Genomic DNA, 26,862 nt, shown 5'->3' with positions numbered 1-26,862 from the left:
TACTTACAACGTGAATGATGTATTACTCTCCCATTAAAAAGTATACAGAAAACCTTTCAGGTCTTCTTACGGATCAAGAATTTAAAATTACAACACTGCAGTTTCAGATTATATTTAATTTTTCAGTGAATATATTTCCTAGCTTACCTTATGGCTTCTGAATCAATATGCACAGGTGCAATTCTTTCCAACAGAAATTTGACCATCTCTAAAAAAGGATTTGTTGGCTGCTTAGGATTTGCAAGTTTCCGAGCTATTTCTCTCTATAAAAAGGAAAGAGTTTTATCATAAGTATGATTCACTTTCATGTCTTTCGAAACAAATATGATTGCAGGCATCAAAGCCTACAGGTACCAATCTCCCTGGCTTAGTTCTCTAGTGTTTTCCTAGGAATTTGGCTGATGAGTGATAAGTAAAGAGAACTAAGTTACTCATAGCCATATTCCTAGATAATTCAGAGCTCACAAAACTGGTAAATTCATGTAAGTAAAATAATCTCTGTAAACCAGGGTTGCTTTTGTGTGTGTGTGTGTGACAGAGACAGAGTCAGAGAGAGGGACAGACAGAGAGGAAGGGAGAGAGATGAGAAGCATCAATTCTTCATTGCGGCACCTTAGTTGATCATTGATTGCTTTCTCATATGTGCCTTGATCGGGGGCTGTAGCAGACCAGGTGGACCACTGCTCGAGCCAGTGACCTTGGGTCCAAGCCGGTGAGCTTTGCTCAGACCAGATGAGCTCGCGCTCAAGCTGGCGACCTCAGGGTCTCGAACCTGGGTCATCCGTGTCCCAATTCGAAGCTCTAGCCACTGTGCCACCACCTGGTCAGACTGTAAAGCAGGTTTTAATGAAATATAAATTTCTCTAAGCAAAATTAGAAGAACAAATGTAAAAATATAAATACTAACCACACAAACATCTGCCTGTTTACATGAACAGGTTGGGCTGATTAATAACTCCAACTGAGACCGCAGTTTCTCATCATCACCAAGAACCTGGTTAAATTTTTTCACAAAATCTTGGGCTTTCCCAGGGTCAGGCAAATTCTCTATAAAATGAAAAATGGAAAGAGAATCAATATTATCTTAAGAAAAACTACTCTACTAAACTAAAAAGAAGGTGTCTTAAAAATAATGCTGACCCAGCAAGAGAGTATCAGCCTAACTGGTACTTACTTCATCTTACTTAGATTAAGCTGATAATCCCATTGGGTAAATTATTTGTCTGTTTTGATGTTTATAATATATATACAGAGTGAATAAACGTACTCACTTGCTATGGTCATCAATTTTCCAAACATGGCAGAACAGTTAGCCTCTGACTGAAATTTAAACAAAAACAAAAGAAGTCATATATGCTAACAAATTTCTGTAAGAAAATCTATGGTCAGTATCATACATTTTTAAAAGTTAAGTACAATCATCACAATTTACCCACTAAAAAATGAATTATCATTTATAGAATTATATCTATACCCTTTGTTAAGCTGGGAACAAAAAATTATGTAGGAGCAACAACTATCAAGCTAGGACAAATAGAAGGAAAGGAAATTTCAGTAGGAAAAATGATTTAAGCATTTAGAGTACAAACTTTCATAGGGAATTTTTATCTTGCCAGAAGATTAAACAGGATTTTGATATAAAATAATTATATAAAATTACTATGAAAGCATACAACAAAGAAAATTAACTAAAAATGTGAAGAGTAGAAAAATTTTCTTCATGAATAGAGTTCTATTAGCTATTTTGTTGCCCACTATATATATAAACCTCAGAAAATCACCTTCCCTTCTTCCCTTTCCTCCATTACAATAAAGTATGACTTAAATTTGTATCAGAAATTGGTAAACTATGGTTCCATGGATCATCTGTTTTTGTTAATATTTTGTTATTAACATTAACATTTTGTTAATAATTTGTTAATATTTGAACACCATCATGACCAGTTATTTACATATCGTCTATGACTATTTTTGCACTATAATGGCAGAGTTTAGAGTTCACCAGAGTATATGGCTAGCAAAGCCAAAATTTACTATCTGGTCATCTATGAAAAAAGTCTATTGACTCTTGCTTTAGTGTCCATGGGCCCTTGAAAGGTTTCAGTCTATGGTTCTCTGTTTAAGAATATTAATTCTAGAAAACACATTTAGAAGTACATTTAGAAGAGATCATGTTTCCTTCTCCCACCTTCCAGAAAACGTAGTGGCAGAATTTCTTTGTTAATTTGACTTGTCATATTTATAGAATTGATACTTAATCTGATAGACTAACCACTGAAGGACTAAAAATTATAGATTGAAAAAAAATTATTCTAATATAATTTTACCTTGAGATTTAATTCAAGTTATTTAAAAATTGATAAACTGTATAAAATTTCAGTGTATTAAACTAGAAAACAGCACTTCTTTCCTTGTGGTGAAAAATAAGAATTTTTTATATTCATTTGAAATGGAAATTTAGCTTAGATAACTACAGAAATTATGTTTAACTGACAGTTGGAAAATAAAACATTTGAGATACTTTTTGCTTGCTTCATTATATATAACTACAGGAAAACTGAATAACTAACAATTTAAACAAATCATGAACTTACTGTAGGTTGCTTGTGTAAATCCAACAGTTCTCGTACATGACTTCTAAGCATGTTCTGACACTTCCACATTTCATTGAGAGCTCTGTAAATAAAGTTATAAATATGAAAAAGTATAAAAATACTGGTAATTATCCAACTTTTATTACTTTTCTTGTCAATGGTGCAGATACACCATTCTTCTACATCTACCTAAAATTTTAAGCACCAAAAAATTTATTTATTAGGATTAAGATAGTTTAGTGTAAAATGGTAAATATAAGGCTTCTTATGAGAGAAACAAAAGTAGATTTAACGGCGGGTACACTGGGCACACGCCTTGGGCCCCGACTTCTGAAGGGCCATGCAAAACCCCAACTTTACACTTTTTTCTAATGTAAGGGGCTCAATATTTTCTTCTGCGCCTGGCGCCTCAACAGACCTTAATCCACCTCTGAATAGAAAATATTTGAGAATTTTAGAAGGATAAATACCATCCTTCCAGGTAAAAAAAGGAATTGAAAGACATTCTAAACAGTGGTAGCTACAATGTTCTGATACAAAGAAATATAAAATGCTATCAAAGTGCATACATAGCACATGCTATAGAAAAAAATCAGATAAAGGCCTTTTTATGCTAGGCCAAGGGGGCATGCATAAAGGGCTGTAGATTATTTCAAAATATGAAATTTCTTAGAAATGATGTAGATTTGATATGCTACATTTAAACTGAATGTGTTTATTTTAGACTCTTTTCTCTCCATGAAAGCAGATTTTCTTCTCTCACAAACCTACTCCATAATTCCAGGTGTCTAGAGGACCTCTGGGAAATATACTTAGTATAGCTCTAAGTATTCTTGCCAAATATTCAGAAATATAAAGAGAGACCAAAACAAAACAAAACACCTTAGGCCAGGGGTTTACTACCTATAGTGAGTATTAGGAACCATTCGCAAATCTTTTTACAATGGACAGCTGGCCTGACTGGTGCTAGTGTAGTGGATAGAGCCTTACCTGGGACACTGAGGTCCCCAGTTCAAAAACCCGAGGTTGCCAGCTTGAGCATGGGGCACTGGCTTGAGAACAGAATCATCGACATGATCCCAAGGTTGATGACCTGAAGCTCAAGGTCACTGGTTTGAGAGCTCCCCCGGGCCCAGGTCAAGACACAAATGAGAAGCAATCAATGAAAAATTAAAGTGAAGCAACTACAAGTTGATGCTTCCCATCTCTCTCTCTCCTTTTCTATCTCTGTCTCTCTTTAAAAAAAAAAAAAAAAGATAGCTAATACCTCCTGACATGATGCATCAAAGACACAATGTTACTTTTGTGGAATTGCTGCTGATAAAAGCTGATAAAGCTTAATCTCAATCTAATAAAGACTGGACAATTCAAAATTGAAGGGACACTTTACAGAATAATTAGCCTGTACAATATTCTTCCAAAAACCATCAAAATCATAACAGACCAAGACCAAGGAGTGGTTCCAAATTAAGAGACTAGAGACATTAGAAATAAATATGCAATGTGTAAACCTACAAAAAGAAAAACAAATATCCAGAAAGAACATTATTTGGACAATGGAGGAAATCTGAACAGAATGGATTACAAAATAATACTGAATCAATGTTAACCTCTTGATTTTGATAAGGGTACTCTGGTTATATAAGAGAATATCCTTGTTTTAGGGGATATATAGTGAATTTAGGGATAAGGGGATCCAATGTCTTCAAGTTACTCTCAAGTGGTTCAGAAGAAAATATGTATACTGTCATTCTACATAGAGGTGATTTAGATATACTTGCCTAATAAAAGAACTAGTCTGAGGCTTAATATGGAAAAACTCCAACAGTGTAACTTGGACCACAGTCAACAGGTGGAGAAAAGATAATTTTGACAAGGGGACTTATTTCAATCCCTGAAACCGTATTACTGACTCATTTGTCAAATATGCCTACACGTATGGAAATATTCCAGCTTTTAACTTAACATAAACTTAAACAATTTTTCTCTACATATATTTATCTGAAGGTCTTCATTCAACCAGAAGCAACAACCCTGCAACAACAATTAGATAACATAAATTTTATGAAATTTTCAGGCAATACTCCAAACAATCATTAAAAAGTAACTTACTTGACAGCATTTGGATCCAAGCTAGCATATAAATAATACAAGCATTTCATTCTCTCTTCTGTTTCCAGGTTGTGGGGGACAAGATACTGAGCAAAGATTTTCTCTACCAACAGCCTATCAAACAAACCCCCCCCCAAATAACACAATTATTCAGTTTTTTAGAGATTTTTCTTTATAGTCTATGAAACAAACAAAACCCCAAATAACACAATTATCCTGTTTTTAAAGAAACAATAGCCATTTTGTATTTTAACTATAAATTACATTCTGCAATTATATTATATTATAATATATTATATTATAATATATTATATTAATTATATTCTGCAAAGATAACATGCCAATGGTAATATAAATGTGTGCAAATACAATGAAAAAGATCAGCTTGTGATCAGTTTTTTTCCTTGGAAATAGTTTTTTTTTAATATTTTAAAATTTTATTCATTTAGACTAAAAAAATTTTTTACTTTACAACATCAAACATATCCATACTGTCTTGAAAAAGGCAGAACAAAGTCAGATAGTAACAGTCCACATATTAACATATGAGATACAGTTATTTTTATATTTAGAGCAATGGTGACTATTTGTTGCTTTACCTTTTAATTGGTCCACATGAAATTTGTTCTAAAAGGGTTATATGTTATTTCTAAACACAGGGCAGTAGGGTATTAGGCTACTTATTCCATTGGTCTACAACAAATTACTTAACACTACATATATAAAGCTATGCTTTTGAGAATACCTAAGTCTCAAAAAGATAACCAGCTTAATTTTCTTTGATCACAGTTCAGCTCCTCTCTCATGCTGTCCTTTAAAAAATCAGGGGGATTTTTGTTCATACTACTTCCTGAAAATTTTTTTTATTTATTTTTATTTTTTTGTATTTTTCCAAAGTTGGAAATGGGGAGGCAGTCAGACAGACTCCCGCATGCGCCTGACCGGGATCCACCCGGCACACCCACCAGGGGGTGATGCTCTGCCCATCTGGGGCGTCACTCTGTTGTAACCAAAGCCATTCTAGCGCCTGAGGCAGAGGCCACAGAGCCATCCTCAGCGCCCGGGCCAACTTTGCTCCAATGGAGCCTTGGCTGCAGGAGGGGAAGAGAGAGACAGAGAGGAAGGAAAGAGGGTGGGGTGGAGAAGCAGATGGGTGCTTCTCCTGTGTGCCCTGGCCGGTAATCGAACCCGGGACTCCTGCACACCAGGCCGACGCTCTACCACTGAGCCAACCGGCCAGGGCCTTCCTGAAAATTTTGCTTTTCCTGTGTAGATTTGATCTGTTTCCAGTCTTGCTAACAACAACCTTGTATTTATTATTTAATACCACTGGAAAAATACAATACAAGGGCCCTTCATTAATCAATAAAATACATATCCAGTGATGCAAAGTAGTCAGTCTAATTCAATTGCACACTGAATTAGTATTTTGCAAAAACAAAAACCATTATTACAACATAGAATAAGTAACATTCACAAAACATAAGGCCTCATCACATGAAAAAATAATTATAACTATGCATAGGGATGAATGTTAACCAGCCTTACTGTGGTGATCACAATATACACAAATACAGAATCACTGTGTTTTATGTCTGACACTAATATAATTATGTCAGTTATACCTCACTAAAAAAGATGATACAGTAATATCTCTGTTGATATTTATACTGCTGCTAAAAGGAAAAATTACAACTAGCAATTATTAAATAGTGCTGTATTACCAGGCACAGGGCTATGGGGTTTTACATTATTTTATTTAATCCACCTGACAATTCTCTAAGGAAGGCTTTATTTTTTTATTTTTTTTATTTTTTTTTATTCATTTTAGAAAGGAGAGAGAGAGAGGAGAGAGAGAGAGAGAAGGGGGGAGGAGCAGGAAGCATCAACTCCCATATGTGCCTTGACCAGGCAAGCCCAGGGTTTCGAACCGGCGACCTCAGCATTTCCAGGTCGAAGGAAGGCTTTAATATTACCCCATTTTAGATAAAACTGAGAGCACAGAAGTTGTCAGTTGTGTAAGAACACATACCTAATCAAGGGCCGAATGAACATTTGGTCTCTCGTCTGATTCCAAAGCTTATGACTATTTCACTATTATTATTGTACCCGTGCTAGAGCCTTATTTAAACATAGTATGTATAAATATACAAAGAATAGTTTTTAAAGTTATTAAATGGAAGTAAACTGTATTTTTTTAAAATTTAAAAGCACTTTTATATTCAACCATTCTAGAAATATATTACTCACTTGTCATCGATGCTATTCTGATAATAAATATGCAAAAGTTTGTCTTTTATCCAGCTGACTTTCTCTGCAGCTTCTTTTCCTGCTTCACCATGAAGACAGTATTTCTTATAAAGCTGAGCCAAACCCATCATAGCTTCTTTTCTTACTCGCCACTAGAAAGTATAAAGTTTAGTGGATGAGCCAGATACCAAACTTAAGTACACTAATTCACAAAAACTGACAATTCTTTACTAGGTTGTACAATTATACTTATGTGTATAAAAACTAGCACATATTTATTTTTCATAAGAGGCAGACAAACTGTTTTACTAAAAATTTTGAATTGTTCTGACTTAGAAACCAGGTAACTTTAGAAATTATCCAATGCGCCCTGGCCGGTTGGCTCAGTGGTAGAGCGTCGGCCTAGCGTGCGGAGGACCCGGGTTCGATTCCCGGCCAGGGCACATAGGAGAAGCGCCCATTTGCTTCTCCACCCCTCCGCCGCGCTTTCCTCTCTGTCTCTCTCTTCTCCTCCCGCAGCCAAGGCTCCATTGGAGCAAAGATGGCCCGGGCGCTGGGCATGGCTCTGTGGCCTCTGCCTCAGGCGCTAGAGTGGCTCTGGTCGCAATATGGCGACGCCCAGGATGGGCAGAGCATCGCCCCCTGGGGGGCAGAGCACCGCCCCTGGTGGGCGTGCCGGGTGGATCCCGGTCGGGCGCATGCGGGAGTCTGTCTGACTGTCTCTCCCTGTTTCCAGCTTCAGAAAAAAGAAAAAGAAAAAAAAAAGAAGAAGAAAAAAAAAAGAAATAGTTTATCCTAGTTACATCCCTTTTAAAAAAATTGATTTTAGACAGAGAGGAAGAGGACAGTATTATCCAATGCAAATACTGCCAAAACATCTGCCAATTTTTTATTTCCCTCAAAGTCAAGCAACAGTAAATCTTACAGAAGATTTCATTCAAATCTGAAAAAAATTTGTCCAAGTTTTAGAAGCAATTAAAAGGTAAAATAAAGTATGTAATTCACTCTGTATATTAAAAAGAAATAGTTTATCCTAGTTACATCCCTTTTAAAAAAATTGATTTTAGACAGAGAGGAATGGAGGGGGAGAGGAAGAGGGAAAGAGGGGGAGAGGGAGAAGGAGAGAGGCAGAGAGGAAGAGGGAGAGTGAGAGGGAGAGAGAGAGAGGGAGGGGGAGAGAGGAAGAGGGAAAGGGAGGGAGAGAGAAGCATTCATTCGTTGTTCTATTTAGTTATACATTTATGGTCTCCTTGTATGTGCCCTGACTGGAGATTGAACCCATAACATTAGTGTTTTGGGACAGCTCTCTGACTGACTGAACTAACCAGCCAGGGCCCCTAGTTACATCCCTTTTAATGTTAGCTCAGAACAACAGCAAAATTTAGTACCAAGATCCCAGAATTACTAAATTGGGAAGCACCTTAGTGATCATCTTAAGTGAATTTCCTTACTTTATAGATTAAAAGAGCAAATGATTTCCTAGCCACATCCTAGTTAGTGAAATACTCTTTGTGACTTCTAGATTTTGGGATGGTTTACTACTTGGAAAGAAAGGTGGTAGGAGAATGATGGACAGAAAAGGATACTATAAAAATGTAGAGCTAGAATCATGATAATAAGATGTAATAAAAGCAATAGCCAAAAAAAAATCTCAGTAATAAATCGGAGAATACGATCTCTGGTTTATTTAAGTTAATATTCCCTTATAAAATTTTTGTATCATTTTTTCACTTATAGGCCATTTAGTGGGTGGAATGAAACTGTTCCATTCCAACCGCTAACAGATAGCTTTTAACATTTCTTACATGAAACCAAGTAATTTAAGCAATGAAACCTGACTAAGGCCTGTATTTACATTTTATAGAGAAAAAAACAAATTTCAGAAATGATCCAAGGTCACTTAACTGATTACACCTAAAATGTCCAAAAGTAATTTTATGACCATACCATATCATGTATTCTCAGAGGACTCATTCATTCACTCTTTTTGAAACTATAAACAAACATCAACAGAAACAGGAGTGGAATGTTTCTAAATAACACAAATGGCAATACCTTAAACTGGTTATTTGTGGGTGGTGGGCGGGCCAATTACCAACTACTCACTAGGTAGAGTATCATTTCACTTAAACTGAGCCCACGGGAAAACTCTTCAAAGTCAGAATTCCTGATATAGCTGAACAAGTTAAAGTGTCCATATTACGTAATTGTCTCCTTTGACCATTTTAGAAGAATTTAAATAGCTCTTGCTTTATTTCATAACCAAGAAATAACACTTTAATACCCTGAAATTATAACTAAATTTTTATAATAAACAAATATAAATAAATATTTAGGAGAACGCAGGTTTTCAATTATGCCCCAAATAAATGGCACAGTGCAAAGGCAAACTTTCTTAAAGATGTTAATAAGTAGCATGTCTAATCAGTATGTACTGCATATGTGTCTTTTATTTACTGATGATATTATGTCTTAGTAATTGCTATTGCTGTTAATACTACTTTTCCGTGTCAACCTATGTTTTTAACTGCTGCCACATGAAGCAAATCACACAAAAGGATTAAATAAACATAAAACCATCATTTTCCAACTTAAATTGGGATAGCATGATGAAAACATACCTTCACAGAAAGATGTTTTTAGTTTAATGAATTACAGACCAATCCATCTAAGTTATAAAATACAATCACTTTGGAAAATGCTAACTACAGGTAATAAATATAGATGATCAATCACTACTCTTTTAAAAGTCCTGTAAGTGAAAAGGTAAAAATAAAACTTTAATTTAGCCATTCTTTTTTTTTTTTTTTTTTTTGGTATTTTTTTCTGAAGTTGGAAACGGGGAGGCAGTCAGACAGACTCCTGCATGTGCCCGATTGGGATCCACCCGGCATGCTCACCAGGGGGCGATGCTCTGCCCATCTGGGGCATTGCTCTGTTGCAACCAGGGCCATTCTAGCGCCTGAGGCAGAGGCCATGGAGCCATCCCCAGCGCCCGGGCCAACTTTGCTCCAATGGAGCCTTGGCTGTGGGAGGGGAAGAGAGAAACAGAGAGGAAGGAGAGGGGGAGGGGTGGAGAAGCAGATGGGTGCTTCTCCTGTGTGCCCTGGCCGGAAACCGAACCGGGACTCCTGCATGCCAGGCTGATGCTCTACCACTGAGCCAACTGGCCAGGGACTAGCCATTCTTTTTTGAATGGTAAGCTAGAAGACAAACCCATGCCTAAGATCTGAAAATATAATCTACTGTACTGTATGCATTTACAAAGAGAATTTAAAAATACAGAGAAATGCAAATTATTAGTTATTTATTTATCATTGTATTAATTTGCTTTTCACACAGAAAAACTTTAAATATAAGAAAATAATTTCTACTGCACTTAGCACATAATTTAAACAAGGTAAATTATGCTCTGGCCAGGTAGCTCAGTTGGTTAGAGCCTTGTCCAAGTATGCCATGGTTGCAGATTTGATCTCTGGTCAGGGCACATACAAGAATCAACCAATGAATGCATAAATAAGTGTTTTTCTGTCTCTTCTTAAAATCAATAAACAAAAATTTAAAAAAAAAAGCAAAATAATAAGATTCCTCAGAGTTTACCCGTTTATCCAGTGTTCTTTCCCTTACAAAGCCAAGTAGCTGATCATTTACTAAGGCAAGGTCTCTTTTGGCAGCTGTTATTATGGTAACTATGACATCATGACGAATAGCTTCTTCTGGATCATGTGATCTAACTTTCAAATATTCTGTAATAAGAGAAAAAAATTTAAAGTAAATAAATGTTAGCTATGATATCTGTCATGTTCAGAATGACAGAATAAATGCTTTAAGCTTTTGTCTCTACTGAAACAATGTTTGTAAAAGGTGGCATGAATTAAAATAATTTTATTTGTGAGGCAGCAATATCCTATGTAATCACAAAATAAATTATACCATGGCATTTACAGTTGTATAGCTATTATCTTAATAAATAATGTATTTTACATCAACTATTCTGGAGAAGTCAAATCACAACACAGTATAATTACAATTTAAGTTACAATACAAATTAAAACTTAGAAGAAACTGGGGGAGGAAGGAAGGAGAGGGGAAGGGGCACATAGAAAACTAGATAGAAGGTGACGGAGGACAATCTGACTTTGGGTGATGGGTATGCAACATAATTGAATGACAAGATAACCTGAACATGTTTTCTTTGAATATATGTACTCTGATTTATTGATGTCACCCCAAAAAATTAATAAAAATTTATTTAAAAAACAAACAAAAAACTTAGAAGAAAAGCAGTAAAAATGCTTACAGTGAGTTCCCTGATAGGTATATATCTGCATATTACATAATATATAAGAGTATTATTAACATTCTATGACCTAAAAAAAATTTCTAAATATTTACAATACAAACAAGATCAAAACAAAAAAATGTTACTTCCCTTTTTTTTGGTGAATTTGGTGGTATTTTGATAGAAGCCATTTATTTGCTACTACTAAATAAGTTCAAATACTCAATGTTCAAGTGAAGAATGAGAAATACTAGTCTAGTCCAGAAGATAATCACTTCCTACCTTTCATTTGATATGTAACTGTTTAATTATCATGTAGGCATAATGACTTCTTTATATAAGAGCTTACTTCCTCAAACTATGATTTCCAAAAAATTCCAAAGGATTACAGTATGAAGATTTCAAATGCAACTTTATTATATAAACATGAAATCATCTACTAGTTTATGGCTGATATAAACTTGAAATAGCACCAGAGTTAAAACCTAATTCAGAAACTGAAGTTGCAGTTCAAGGACTTACCAAAAATATATTTGTGTGATTACTCTTATATTTGTTATAAACCAGCTACCTTACCTGTGAGATCCTTTGCTAAATCTGGATGGTTCATTAAACAGTGACTGGCAAATTTCACGCTTTCTAATCTCACAGGAACATGAATGTCATTAAACCTACATATAAAAAGATTGCTAAATATTAGTTGTGAGGCAAAGCAATTATTTTCAAATAAGGTACCTATGTCTAACATTATGTAAATGCCTATGAACAACAGCTTTTGATTAGAAAATGTGATTATCATGACAATTAACATGTTCTAAAGGAAGAATATAAAGTAAAATAAGAATTTCACAAAAACATTTTGAAAACAGAATTTACCATGCTAAAAAAAAACCCAGTCTAAATACACCTCCCAACCCAAACTACCAACTTTGCAGAAACAAAATTTAAGAACTTAAAATTTTGCTACAAAATAAAAAAAATATAAGAAACACACAATTTCTACTTGAAAACATTTTATACAAGAATAATAATTGGAAGACATGAGGTAGAAAGCAAATCATATATGAGGCAGATCCGTAAGTTCAAAAACAAATACAGGCCTGACCAGGCAGGTGGGGGCGCAGTGGACAGAGCATTGGCCTGGGACACTGAGGACCCAGGTTCAAAACCAAGATCACTGGGGTTCATCCAGCTTGAGTGAGGAATCATTGACATGACTGCATGCTTGCTGGCTTGAGCAAGGGGTCACTGACTCGGCTAGAGGACCCACTGCCCTCATCAAGGTATGTATGAAAAAGCAATCAGTGAACAAATAAGGTGCTGCAACTATGAGTTGATGCTTCTCATCTTTCTCCTTTCCTGTCTGTCTGTCTCTCTCTCACTCATTGTCACTAAAAAGCCACAAAAAACTAAAAACTAACAAAAAAACCCATCAATACATAAAATGCATGTGTCATGCTTTCTCACAACAAAGTTTTATATGAACAGGACAAATATGAAAATGCTCTTTTAAAAGTATAATTTATTTTAAGAATTCAATAAATACAAAATATCACTTGTGAATTCAAAACTGCTTATGTAATAAGGATAAACTGAGCAACTTTCAAATTTTAAACTATTGTTTGAGCAGTTTGAAAACATTTATTAATTGATTTTAAATATAACAGTAAGTATTTTCACTTCTGATGTGATCTCAAAAGTACCAATTAAACCAAAGTTTTTTAATAAATGTTTTAATGTCCATGGACTCCTACATCCTTATCCAGAGATAATCATATTTTAATAAAATTTTTCACTTAGGATTTATAATTTTCTAACTGCCAATGAAAAATAAAAATATTGCTATTTATGATCAAGTAAATTACAAAGTATTAAAATATTTATTGCTAAATAATTAAGGAAAATACAGTAAAACAGATAAGCTGTTATTACTTCTTTGTTTATCAGGGGTAGTCAACCTTTTTATACCTACCGCCCACTTTTATATCTCTGTTAGTAGTACAATTTTCTAACCGCCCACCGGTTCCACAATAATGGTGATTTATAAAGTAGAAAAGTAACTTTACTTTGTAAAATTTATAAAGCAGAGTTACAGCAAGTTAAAGCATATAATAATAATTACTTACCAAGTACATTACGTTGGATTTTCGCTAAGTTTGGCAGAATAAATCTTTATAAAACAACTTACTATAGTTAAATCTATCTTTTTATTTATACAGTACTTTGGTTGCTCTGCTACCGCCCACCATGAAAGCTGGAATACCCACTAGTGGGTGGTAGGGACCAGGTTGACTACCACTGGTTTATATGAATCAGAGACCCACTGTTGGAGAGAGCAGTGAATCAAAAACGATGAAGAAGGCTCTTATGGTTGATTTAGTTTACACAAGTAAATCAGGTAACAAAGTAGATTCTTGAGCTTTTGTTTAAATGTTTTGCTTTAACTACTGATGTCAATTACAAGGACAGAGTCATTCCTTTGTATATTGACAAGTATAGTTCCTTCATTCTGCTGTTCTAAATTTTTTTTTCTTTCTTTTTTTTTTGACAGAGACAGAGTCAGACAGAGGGACAGACAGACAGGAAGAAAGACAGATGAGAAGCATCAATTCTTTGTGCGGCACCTTAGTTGTACACTGATTGCTGTCTCATATGTGCCTTGACCAGGGGGCTACAGCAGAGCAAGTGACCCCTTGCTCAAGCTAGCGACCTTGGGATTTAAGCCAGAGATCATGGGGTCATGTCTATGATCCCATCCATGCTCAAGCCAGATACCCCACGCTCACGCTGGTGAATGCTTGCTCAAGCCGGCATCTTGGGTTTTGAACCTGGGTCCTCCATGTCCTAGTCTGACAATCTATCCACCATACTACTGCCTGGTCAGGCTGTATTCTAAATTCTTATAAATTAAATTATTCAAATACTACTTTTTCCCTATTATGACCTTCAAAATGGCCTGTTCTGAGCAAGTAACTTAAGATGTCATTATGTCAGTGTCTGAAATTTATCAGATTTGTTATATATTTTATTTATTTATTTTTATTTTTATTTTGTAGGCTTTTTTTTTTTAACTTTATTTATTCATTTTAGAGATGAGAGACAGAGTGAGAGAGAGAGAGAGAGAGAGGAGCAGGAAGCATCAACTCCCATATGTGCCTTGACCAGACAAGTACAGGGTTTTGAACTGGCGACCTCCGCGTTCCAGGTTGACGCTTGATCCACTTCGCCACCACAGGTCAGGCCTAGATTTGTTATATTTTAATATTTAACTTAAGTTTATTATAAGGAGTGTTTTTTCCCCTAGAGACAGAGACAGACACACAGAAGGACAGATAGGAACAGACAGACAGGAAGGGAGAGAGATCAGAATCATCAACTCATAGTTGTACAATGATTGCTTTCTTATATGTGCCTTGACCAGGGGGCTCCAGCCAAGCCAGTGACCCCTTGCACAAGTCAGTGACCTTGGGTTCAAGCTGGTGGGCCCATACTCAAGCCAAATGAGCCCACGCTCAATCCTGCAACCTCGAGGCTTCGAACCTGGGTCCTCTGCATCCCAGGCCAATGCTATATCCACTGTGCCACTGCCTGGTCAGGCTATAAGGAGTATTATACTGAATTTACTTTAAGAAAATTTCTGAGCCCATTTTCTGAATCAGGTGAATTAAATAATTATGAATCTCAAATGTTCTCCAGAATACTAATAGTAAAAACTGACTTCTTTTTTTTTTTTTTTTAATTTTATTTTTTTTGTATTTTTCCGAAGCTGGAAACGAGGAGGCAGTCAGACAGACTCCCGCATGTGCCAGACCGGGATCCACCCGGCATGCCCACCAGGGGGCGATGCTCTGCCCATCTTGGGGCGTCGCTCTGCTGCAATCAGAGCCATTCTAGTGCCTGAGGCAGAGGCCACAGAGCCATCCTCAGCGCCCGGGCAAACTTTGCTCCAGTGGAGCTTTGGCTGCGGGAGGGGAAGAGAGAGACAGAGAGGAAGAAGAGGGGGAGGGGTGGAGAAGCAGATGGGCGCTTCTCCTGTGTGCCCTGGCTGGGAATCGAACCTGGGAATCCTGCACACCAGGCCGACGCTCTACCACTGAGCCAACCGGCCAGGGCCTAAAAACTGACTTCTTGATCAATTTTTTTTTTTTTTTTTTTTTTTTTACAGAGACAGAGAGAGAGAGTCAGAGAAAGGGACAGATAGGGACAGACTGACAGGAATGGAGAGAGATGAGAAGCATTAATCATTAGCTTTTCGCTGCAACACCTTAGTTGTTCACTGATTGCTTTTCTCATATGTGCCTTGACCGTGGGGCTACAGCAGACTGAGTAACCCCTTGCTCGAGCCAGCAACCTTGGGTCCAAGCTGGTGAGCTTTTGCTCAAACTAGATGAGCCCGCGCTCAAGCTGGCAACCTCGGGTTCTCGACCTGGGTCCTCTGCATCCCAGTCTGATGCTCTAGCCACTGTGCCACTGCCTGGTCAGGCTTGATAAATTTTGAAGCAAAAAGAATGTGTACAGGGGCCCTGGCTGGTTGGCTCAGCGGTAGAGCGTCGGTCTGGCGTGCGGGGGACCCGGGTTTGATTCCAGGCCAGGGCACATAGGAGAAGCGCCCATTTGCTTCTCCATCCCCCCCCCTCCTTCCTCTCTGTCTCTCTCTTTCCCTCCCACAGCCAAGGCTCCATTGGAGCAAAGATGGCCCGGGCACTAGGGATGGCTCCTTGGCCTCTGCCCCAGGCGGCTAGAGTGGCTCTGGTCACGGCAGAGCGACGCCCCGGAGGGGCAGAGCATCGCCCCTGGTGGGCGTGCCGGGTGGATCCCAGTCGGGCGCATGCGGGAGTCTGACTGTCTCTCTGTTTCCAGCTTCAGAAAAATACAAAAAAAAAAAAAAAAAAAAAAAGAATGTGTACAGGGAATGCAAGGGGGAACTTAATCCATTTTATAGGTATTTTTAACCTTACCATCGAGCTGATAGAACATAATAATTCTGAATTCTTGAAAAGGAACATTAGAAACTATTTGAGTGAAGAGGACTCATTTTTTCAGTTTTAAAATCATTCAATACCAAATCAGTTCAAAATACACATCATGCAATGAAATAAGCTACTGACCTAAAAGAAGACTAGCAAAAGAATTGCTGGGCTGAAAATTGGCATGAGTATGACTTTAAACTCAAGATTTATTTTAAAATCTTAATATTCTGAACATTCTTAGATGTTGCTTATTTTATTTATTTATTTATTTATTTATTTATTTATTTATATTTTACAGAGACAGAGAGAGAGAGTCAGAGAGAGGGATAGATGGGGACAGGCAGACAGGAACGAAGAGAGATGAGAAGCATCGATCATTAGTTTTTCATTGTGACACCTTAGTTGTTCATTGATTAATTTCTCTTATGTGCCTTGACTGGGGGAGCTACAGCAGACCGAGTAACCCCTTGCTCAAGCCAGCGACCTTGGGTCCAAGCTGGTGAGCTTTGCTCAAACCAGATGAGCCCGCACTCAAGCTGGTGACCTCAGGGTCTTGAACCTGGGTCCTCTGCATCCCAGTCCAACGCTCTATCCACTGTGCCACCGCCTGGTCAGGCTATTCATTCTAATGACATTATTTAGCACAAAAAATATTAAAAATATTATGTTGGTTATTAAGCTTTCTTCATAAAAATCTGTCTTACAATTTATTCTCCAGATAAGACAGTAACACAGATACTAAATTAAAAAAAAATTTTTTTGAAAGTGAGAGGAGGGGAGGATAGACAGACTCTTCTTGCATGCACCCCGACTGGGATCCACCCAGCAACCCTATCTGGGGCTGAAGCTTGAATCAACCGAGAATTCCTCTGCACCCAGCGCCAATGCTTGAACCAATCAAGCCACTGGCTGTGAGAGAGGAAGAGAGAGGCAAGAGGGTGAGAGAGAAAAGAGAAAAGCAGATTGTTGCTTCTCCTGTGTACCCTGACCGGGAATTGAACCTGGTACTTCCACATGCTGGGCTGACACTTGATCCACTAAGCCAACTGGCTAGGGCCCCAAATTAAATTTTTAATATGTGTGGTTTTAATCAGTTGGACCATACTGACTGGCCTACAAAATATAAAAGAATCCAAAGAACTGTATGTTCTCTTACCGTCCAAGAAAACACTGCCAAAGAGGACGATTCTGTGTTGCCAAGTCAGAATCTTTAGAACCAAACAATTTAGCTAAAAGTCGAACAACTGCTAATCGCTCTTCTCCATCATTGCTCTAAAAGAAAAGAGAAAATAAATGAATCCTGCAGTCTATTCATCAGATCACAGAAATGAGATATTCCTGACAAGCTATAATTTCATATTCTGCTTATAATGATGAGAACTTTAAAACATATGCTCTCCTTTACTATACAGAAATTGATTTCATTGTATGTTAGATCACCTGGTTTTTTGCTCTTACTTCAAACTCTTCCCAACTGCTAATTTATGCCTACTTCTGCTTGTCTGCAGTCTATACAGAGGTTGTAGAAATATGAAGGTAATCAATTCTAACATTCCCTAAGACTCCTAGAAAATATACTATGAAAGATGAAGCTGCAAATTATTCCTGTCCTAATAAGCCTCTTTACATGAAACCTTTCTTCTAATTTGAGCTCCAACACAAACCCATATCAATTAAGGTTTTAATATGTGAAGTTTTAATAAAGGATTCCCTACTGACTGGAAAACAAGATACAAAAAATTGTCACAATTCAGGAAAACTCATTTCAGTAGAACAGGGCTGTTAAGAGAATCTAAAAGTGGGGGGGAAAGCAAAACTTAAAGTTATTTTTGATAAAGGTCTATGTTCTTATCCTGAAATAATGCATGTTATGAAAATTCTGTTTCTACTATTTCATTAGTGATGTCACACCTTAATATAAATTATTCTGAAATTATACTATAGGAAACTTAAAAATGTCACATATTCACAAGGAAAACATAGGCAATAACTAAAAGGAATTGCTGATTTTTTAAAGTTCAAATACAATGTCTAAAGCAATACCAGAAATCCAATAAACAAATATTCATGGGAAAAGACTAAGTTAAAAAAAGAAAAATAAAGACCATGGGATATAGTCTTTTCCTTATGAAATTATTAATTTTCAGGAATAGGGATTTAATAGGTCAAATAGGCACATGTATCAACAAGTAAAAATGGAAATTTTAACAATTTATAATCACAAAATGACTTTATCTGGCAAAGTTTTTCTTAAACAATGTGACAATAGTGCAGATTAATGCTGCCTTTTATCGTAAGTACAACTGACTAGCCAGCATAATTTATTTTTTCAAGAAATCAATCCATCCCTTAAACATCAAACACTAGAATTAGAGGAAATTTTATTATACTTGCAAGTGACTACTTCAGTAGCTTAGTGATTATTTCAAATGATGTGACATTTCACATCTATATATTTACTGAAATAAAAGTGAGAACTCACCTCATTTTAAAATTTTAAATAAGTTTCTTGAATAAAGCTGGAATATGTTTATAGTAATGATAATTTTTTGGTTCAAAAATAATGTAGAGCAAAAAAAATGATGGACATTTATTAATCTGTTCCAAAGTAAAATTATCTCATTAAGATAGTATATAATACATTGCTTGAATACAAATACATATATACTTAATGATTAAAACAATGGATAAAAATTAGAGATTCTGAATCAACAATTTAAAGTGACTTTCTAAAAAAAATCTCAAAAGGCTACTCTTAGTTTTTATTTCTTTTCAACCCAGCTAGAAAAGATAACTACTATTATTATTATTTTTTGTGGCAGAGGCAGAGGCAGAGAGGGTCAGAGAGAGGGACAAATAGGGACAAACAGGAAGGAAGAAAGATGAAAAACATCAATTCTTCATTGTGGTTCCTTAGTTGATCATTGATTGATTTCTCATATGTGCCTTGATGGGGGGGCAGGAGGGGTACAGCAGACTGAATGACCCCTTGCTCAAGCCAGCGACCTTGGGCTCAAGCTGGTGAGCCTTCCTCAAACCCGATGAGCCCATGCTCAAGCTGGAGACCTCGGTGTCTCGAACCTGGGTCCTCCGTGTCCCAGTCCCACACTCTACCCACTGCACCACCACCTGGTCAGGCAAGGTAACTTATTATTATTTATTTGTTTTTAGGGAAAGAGAGAGACTGGAAGGGAGAAAGATGAGAAGCATCAACTTGCAGTTATGGCATTCTCAGCTGTTCAATGATTGCTTCTCATATGTACCTTGACCAGGAAGCTCTAACCCAGCCAGTGACCCCTTGCTCAAGCCAAGAACCTTGGGCTCAAGCCAGTGACCAGGGGTCATGTCTATAATCCCACGCTCAAGGCAGCGAGTCCGTGCTCAAGCTGGTGAGCCTGTGCTTAAGCCAGTGACCTCAGGGTTTCATTCCAGGTCAATGCTCTATCCACTGAGCCATCAACAAGTCAGGTATTCAGCCATTCTGTTGTCATGTATACCAGTGGTCCCCAACCCCCGATCTGCGGGCCATTTGGTACCAGTCCGCAGAGAAAGAATAAATAACTTACATTATTTCCGTTTTATTTATATTTAAGTCTGAACGATGTTTTATTTTTAAAAAATGACCAGATTCCTTCTGTTACATCCGTCTAAGACTCACTCTTGACGCTTGTCTTGGTCACATGATACATTTATCCATCCCACCCTAAAGGCCGGTCAGTGAAAATATTTTCTAACATTAAACCGGTCCGTGGCCCAAAAAAGGTTGAGAATCACTGATGTACACAATAAGAACCCAATGTTGCCAAATTATGATTTTTATTGAAAAGGAAAATGCATACACCTAAAATTTTTAAAAATTTGAAACTTATTCATCCATTCAATGTTAGTAACTAAAGAGAGAAGATTCTTTGTATCAGTTTTAAAAATATCTGCCTGACCAAGCGGTGGCGTAGTGGATAGAGTGTTGGATTGGGATGTGGAGGACCCAGGTTCGAGACCCCGAGGTCGCCAGCTTGAGCGTGGGCTCATCTGGTTTGTGCAAGGCTCACCAGCTTGAGCCCAAGGTCGCTGGCTCAAGCAAGGGGTCACTTGGTCTGCTGCTGTCCCCCGGTCAAGGCACATATGAGAAATCAATCAATGAACAACTAAGGAGCCAAAACAAAGAATTGATGTTTCTCATTTCTCTCCCTTCCTATCTGTCTGTCCCTATCCATCCCTCTCTCTGCCTCTGCCACAAAAAAAATAAAAAAATCTATCAAATAAGCCTGACCAGATGGTGGCACAGTGGATAGTGTCGGACTGGGACCCAGGTTTGAGACCCTGAGGTCGTCAGCTTGAGTGCGGGCTCATCTGGTTTGAGCAAAGCTCACCAGCTTGAACCCAAGGTCGCTGGCTTTAGCAAGAAATCACTTTCTCTGCTATAGCCCCCACCCCTAGTCAAGGCACATATGAGAAAGCAATCAATGAACAACTAAGGAGCTATAGCGAAGAATTGATGCTTCTCATCTGTTTCCCTTTCTATCTGTCTGTCCCTATCTGTCCCTCTCTCTAATTCTATCTCTGTCACAAAAAAAAACCCTCACAAAAAAACAAAAAAAACCCAAACCTATTTTCACGCAGGATTCAGCTTGTTAGCCACCTCTGCTTTAGATTAATGAACATACAGAAGAAGGGGCATGAACAATCACTACAGCTTAGCTTCCCTCAGTTTACATTAAGTCCATACATTAAACTCAAAAGTAGGTAAAGGGATTAGCCAAAAAATATATATATACAGCACACAGATTACAGCCAGAGGGAAAGGCTGGAGATGAAGGAATGGGGAGGAGGGCAAAATAATAATGAGGGAGGAATGTAGGGCTATAGGTGACATTTACTTCTAAATCTTTTAAGTGTTTTATATCATGGTTGTTATATTTTTATGAGAAAATAAATTATAAAGGATTCAAGAATGAATAGGTACTGTATACTGCACATTAAAATAAAATTTTATTCAAAGCAAAAATAAGTAAATAAAAAGGAATTAAAAAGAAATGCAGAAGTCTAGTTTCTAAATCCTCCCAACCATCATGGCATCATGGCAATCTTGTTTAAGGATTAAAGAGGCTTGACTTTTCGTATTTAAATTCTATAAACAGGTTGAGAGAAAATATTTTTTTTTCAATTTTTATTCCCCAAGCTGTCAAACCTCAAATGCCCTCACCTGCACCATCCCCTCTAACCCGCACCAGCTCCCCATTCACCGTCTCCCTAGCCACCCTCTCACCACCCTAGGTCCTCTTTGAGAGAGAAAATATTTTAATGCTTTATAGGTATAAATAATTTGGCATGGAAACTTCTTTAGGCTGTTGTTCAAATAAACTCAATAAATAAATAATGTTCTCTATATAACATTTTCTATACAACAGAGTTTCCCAGAAGCCTGGTACCAATGTTCTTTATACTAAATAGCAAATGCTTATAATAAAGATAGTTTGAACAATTCTTAATTATCTATACATACTTTAAATCTAAAATACAAAGTTCTTATCCAAAATGTTTTAACTGTGTAACTGGGCGAAATATCCCATCTTACGTGTTATCTCAAAAATAAAAACTGTGGCCCTGGCTGGCTTCCTCAGTGGATAGAGCGTTAGCCCAGTATGTGGACATACTGGTTTGATCTTCAGTCAGGGCACATATGAGAAGTGACCACCTACTTTTCTTCCCCTTCCTGTTCCATTTCTCTCTCTCCTCCCCCTCACAGCAAGTGGCTTGACTGGTTAGAGCACTGGCCCCAGGAGTTGAGGATAGCTTGACTGATTTGAGCATTGACTCTGTATAGCAGGTGCCAGGTGGATCCCAGCCAGGGTGCATGAGGGAGTCTGTCTCCCTATCTCCCTTCCTCTCACTTAAATCAATAAATAGATAAAAATAAAAGTTGTGATGTCGGTACGAACTATATAGCTTGATTTAATGATCAAATAAAATATTGGATAAAAAAAGCATTTCAAAAAGTCCAAAATTTTAAGCAAATGTAGGTGTTATCCTTTGAAAGCTAGAACAGGGGATCAAGTGCCAAGTTTTTCATATTTTTGGAGGAGTTATAAATTTCTCGCTTAGTTATAAAAAAGTACTCTCCAAGTCATACAGTAAAATTTTTGTCCTTGATTTATTCTATGAAAGGGTCATATAGTCATAATCAAAACTCTATGAGCACTCAGTTTGAAATCTTTTGATGTTCTAAATCAGATCTAATAATAAATACCATTTAATAACATGTATCATACATTTCTGAGATACTATATTTCATATCTTTTATTTGTGTCACTGTTTATCAGATATTTAATTACTAAGTTATAATTTTGCAATGTGAATTCTTCTATGACCCAGATGAGAGACACTGTTTTATTCAAATAATTCAAAAAGCATACCTTACTTAAATATAAAAAAGAAATTGAATTCATATTTCATTCTTTTACATCTAAAGAAAAATGATGTCATATATATTTTTCTCTTAAAGCTTAAAAGGCTTAAAAATTATAGTCAGTCTTACCTTCAGTTTGAATTCAAGCTGGGGCATGACGGATAATAATAAATGAGGATCTATAGCAAAAAGTTCCTGAATCAGATCAAATACATGTTCTGACAAATCACTTACTGATGATCTTCCCAGCACCAGGACTTGATTAAAAAACTAGAAGATATGAAAACAAAAATAAAATATCTATTTCACTAAAAAACTTAGATAGATTATTAAATAAACATGTGTTAAAAAAATACTTAACTACACATTACATATATAACTGATGGGGATGAAACAGAACAGATGTTTCAATTAAAATATGGTGACAGTCACCAAAAGAGATAATATAAATCTCTAAACATCAAATTATGAATGTTACATGGAGGAGAAAGGTTAAATAACTGGGTTGTTAGCTTTCTTTCAAAATAGGATGACATTCCTAGGGATCTTACCTTTCATTAAAGCAAAAACAATTTAGATAGTTTATATAATTCACCATAGAGAACTTTACAGAAAATTTCCTAATAATAGAGAAAATATTTTGTCTTAATCTTCTTTATTTTTATTTGAGTGTGACCAAGTTTTCCATGACTTTAGTAATAAAGAGTATTTAAAGGTGGGGATGAGGGTTTTTTTTTTTTAACTACTGAGGGAAAGTCAAATACATTTTGGCTCAGAGGACAAAGAGAAGGAAAAGCTGATGATATAAAAGCTAACTGATAATTTATAAGAATGCTAGAAAAAAACAAAGAGACTATCAAGAGCACAAATTAAATGACACCTCCAACCTCTGTCAACACATATACACACTTAGAAAAAAGTATTAAATTTAAAAATGCTAAAGAAGTCGTATGCAATTGATACAGCTACACATTTTTTTCTGGTAGTCTCATCAAATAATATTTATTTTGAAAAGCTATATATACTTTTGTTCTAAATAGATTAAATTGTTTACAGGCTAAATAAACCTATATGTAAAAGATTTAATAAATTAGTACATGGATTAAATTACACAATTATGGAATAAATATAGGCAGAAATACATACATTGGCAATGCATGCCTCAATAGTCTGGACTGTCCTTTTCAACAGGACTTTTGCGAGGTCAAAGGACTGTTTATTTAAGTTCTGAAACACAATAAAAATATGCAAAATTACAAATGATTTGGTGAATTTATGATAGCACCAGTCTATCATATAGTCTCCCAAATCTACAAAACATAAAGCAAAAAATACAATGGAATCCTACTGAAGGTTTTACCAAGTATCAGTAAGTCAAGTGGTATTAAATATAAAATTTAGAAACAGCACACCCATGAATCAAAAATTAAAATAATACATTAGCCAAAAACCCAACCCTATATCAAGTTTAGTTTTACAAAACTCAAAATTGACCTAAGTCTTTTTGGTTTTGTTTGTTAACCAATTGAAACTGACAATTACACCAAGGATCCTAAACACGTGCGTGCGCGCACACCCCCCCCACCCACACCCACACATCACCATCACAACCACCATCCCTCTCTCTAACCCATGATCTCAGTATTTCATTGTCTGATCAACATGTGCTGAAGAAGAACAGACCTGGAAGGTTTTTCAAGTAAAACTGTCAACAAATTATATATTGAAAGGCTGAATATCAATTATATATTTGAAATGCTAAATATTGCGTTCACTCTTCAAGATTCCAATGAACTGTAACATAATAAAGGGTCTAAAAAAGACTAGAAAAAATATATATTTAATTTTTTTTCTTTTTTTGTATTTTTCTGAAGTGAGAAGCGAAGAGGCAGAGAGACTCCCACATGTGGCCGACCGGGAGCCACCCAGCATGTCCACTAGGGGGCAATACTCTGCCCATCTAGGGCATTGCTCTGCTGCAGCTGGAGCCATTCTAGCACCTGAGGTGGAGGCCATGGAGCCATCCTCAGTGCCTGGGCCAATTTTGCTCCAGTGGAGCCTGGGCTGCAGGAGGGGAAGAGAAAGAGAGAAAGAAGAGGGGGAAGGGTGGAGAAGCAGATGGGCACTTCTCCAGGAATTGAACCCAGGACTTCCACATGCCGGGCTGATGCTCTACCACTGAGCAAACCAGCCAGGGCCATATATTTAATTTTTAAAAACTCACTGAAAATAGAATTCTTGTTTTGAAGAGTATAACATCTCTATACTTTGAAGTTTTGGACCAAACTGAGATTAATTCACCATCATTTTGCTTCTCTCCCAAAAGAGACTAGGAAGCCCTATATTCTAGGTCAGTAGTCAGCAAACTTTTTATGCCAGGAGACAGATGATAAACATTTTACGCATTGTGAGCCATATGGTCAATGCTACAACTACACAACTCTGCCACTATAGTGTGAAAGCAGCCATATACAAAATAATGAGTAGGCTATAGTCAATGGCTCAGTGGGTTGAGTGTTGGCCCAGTATATAGGTGTTCTGGGTTCGATTCCTGGTTAGGGCACACAGGAGAACTGACAATCTGCTTCTCTCCCTTTTTCTCCCGCAGCCAGCGTGATTGGTTTGTGTGGCACCAGGCACTGAGAATAGCTCTATTGGCAGTACTCGAGCATTGGCCCCAGATGGGGGTCTCGGCCTGCCTCACTATCTCTCCTTCTCAACATCAACAACAACAACAACAACAACAAAGGAAATTAGCATAATTTCTATTCAAATGAAACTTCCTTTGCATAGTGGGCCAGATTTTTTAAAAAAAACTTTATTTATTGATTTTAGAGAGAGAAAAAGGGGGTAGGAGAGAGAAAGAGAGAAACAGAAACACCTGTTCCTGTATGTGCCCTGACCAGGGATTGAACCAGTAACCCCTGCACATTGGGCCAACCCAGCTATCCAGCCTGGGCTGGGCCAGATTTCTGACCCTTTTTTGTTCCAGGCTTTATTCCACTGGCAAAAGGACAAGATTACGTAAGGTTAGCTTTCTATTTCTTCAAAGGGTATGTATTATTTTCTTTTTCTAAATTTTTATTTATTATTTTAGTGAGAGAGAAAGAGAAGAATATTGATCTGTTCCTGTATGTTCCCTGGCCAGGGATCGAACCTGCAACCTCTGTGCTTTGGGACAATGCTCTAAGTAAATGAGCCATCCAGCTAGGGTGGGTATATCATTTCCTACTTAGAAAAATACTAAAATATAAACACTAAATATACTAGCTATTCCTCTGAAAGTTCTTTCTCTCTTATTTTGCTTGACATATACCACTCCTTTGCCATACTCTCAAAATTTTGACAAATTACACTAATTTGAATCAATAAAATGCAAATAATACTTAGAGAATCAAAGAGTCAAAAGAGGAAGAACTTATAATTAATTACATCTAACATCTGATAATACATCACTGAACCACTACAGGAAAAGAGCAGAAGGGTAAATATCAATAGTGGGGTAGGCCCGAGTACAGCCCAGTGATGGAGCTAAACCTTTCAGTTTCTTAGAAGGACCTAGCAAAGAGAAACAGAAAAATGGAAACGGGGAGGGATATGTATCTCTCAATCACCCTTCCCCCTTAACATTAACCACAGTAATGTTAATAACTAAATGTTAATTAACTAATGTTAATAACTATGGTTAACATTAACTATAGTTCTTGCTTCAGCCCAAATCTTTTTCTGAAAGTACTCTAAACCCTTGTAGTTCCCATATTGGATAAGAAAGGTAAATTTGAAACATTATTTAATATTCCCTAAAATAGGTAGCATTTAACTCAATAAAATATTCCATAATATAATATGTTAATCAATGTATCTTCTAAAAACAATAATGGTTATGGTTACAAGATTGATGTGTGTTATACCATTTTATTTGGGGCTGGAGAATGATAGTAGGAATGATTATGTGGGATTGCAAATGGTGCAAATAATTATTTTTCATATGTATAGTACTATCTTTAAATGAGTCTTTAATATTTTCATATATACAGACCTTATGTGCAGGAATGAGGTTAATAAGAATGGAGTCCAATAATTCTTGAGTAACTCCATCACCTTCCATGATGATAGAACTCATCAAATCTAGCATGTGCATTTGTACCTTCTTATTGTGGCTATTGCTAAAAAAAAAAAGAAATAAAGAAAGAAACAGAAGAAAAGGAAAAGAATCCAGGCATACAAAAAGAAAATTAAACTTCCCAA

At 36.7% G+C, this 26,862-nt stretch overlaps 1 protein-coding gene across 4 annotated transcripts in view; it reads right to left on the bottom strand.

Annotated features, from left to right (window-relative positions):
* The window catches only part of PDS5A (PDS5 cohesin associated factor A), a 124,417-nt gene that overhangs the window by 59,195 nt on the left and 38,360 nt on the right, over positions 1–26,862 (bottom strand). For all 4 annotated transcript variants that reach the window (XM_066233463.1, XM_066233465.1, XM_066233464.1 and 1 more), the window contains exons 6-17: positions 26,654–26,780; positions 23,761–23,841; positions 22,744–22,884; positions 17,365–17,480; positions 11,815–11,909; positions 10,557–10,702; positions 6,957–7,108; positions 4,707–4,820; positions 2,595–2,676; positions 1,272–1,320; positions 908–1,047; positions 148–263 (exon numbers count right to left, since the gene is read on the bottom strand). In XM_066233463.1, coding sequence (XP_066089560.1) covers positions 148–263; positions 908–1,047; positions 1,272–1,320; positions 2,595–2,676; positions 4,707–4,820; positions 6,957–7,108; positions 10,557–10,702; positions 11,815–11,909; positions 17,365–17,480; positions 22,744–22,884; positions 23,761–23,841; positions 26,654–26,780 — 1,359 coding nt within the window. The remainder of the gene's footprint in view (positions 1–147; positions 264–907; positions 1,048–1,271; positions 1,321–2,594; positions 2,677–4,706; positions 4,821–6,956; positions 7,109–10,556; positions 10,703–11,814; positions 11,910–17,364; positions 17,481–22,743; positions 22,885–23,760; positions 23,842–26,653; positions 26,781–26,862) is intronic.

Source organism: Saccopteryx bilineata, chromosome 5 (assembly GCF_036850765.1).
Source record: "Saccopteryx bilineata isolate mSacBil1 chromosome 5, mSacBil1_pri_phased_curated, whole genome shotgun sequence".
NCBI lineage: Eukaryota > Metazoa > Chordata > Mammalia > Chiroptera > Emballonuridae > Saccopteryx > Saccopteryx bilineata.
This window is presented reverse-complemented; position numbering and strand designations above follow the sequence as displayed.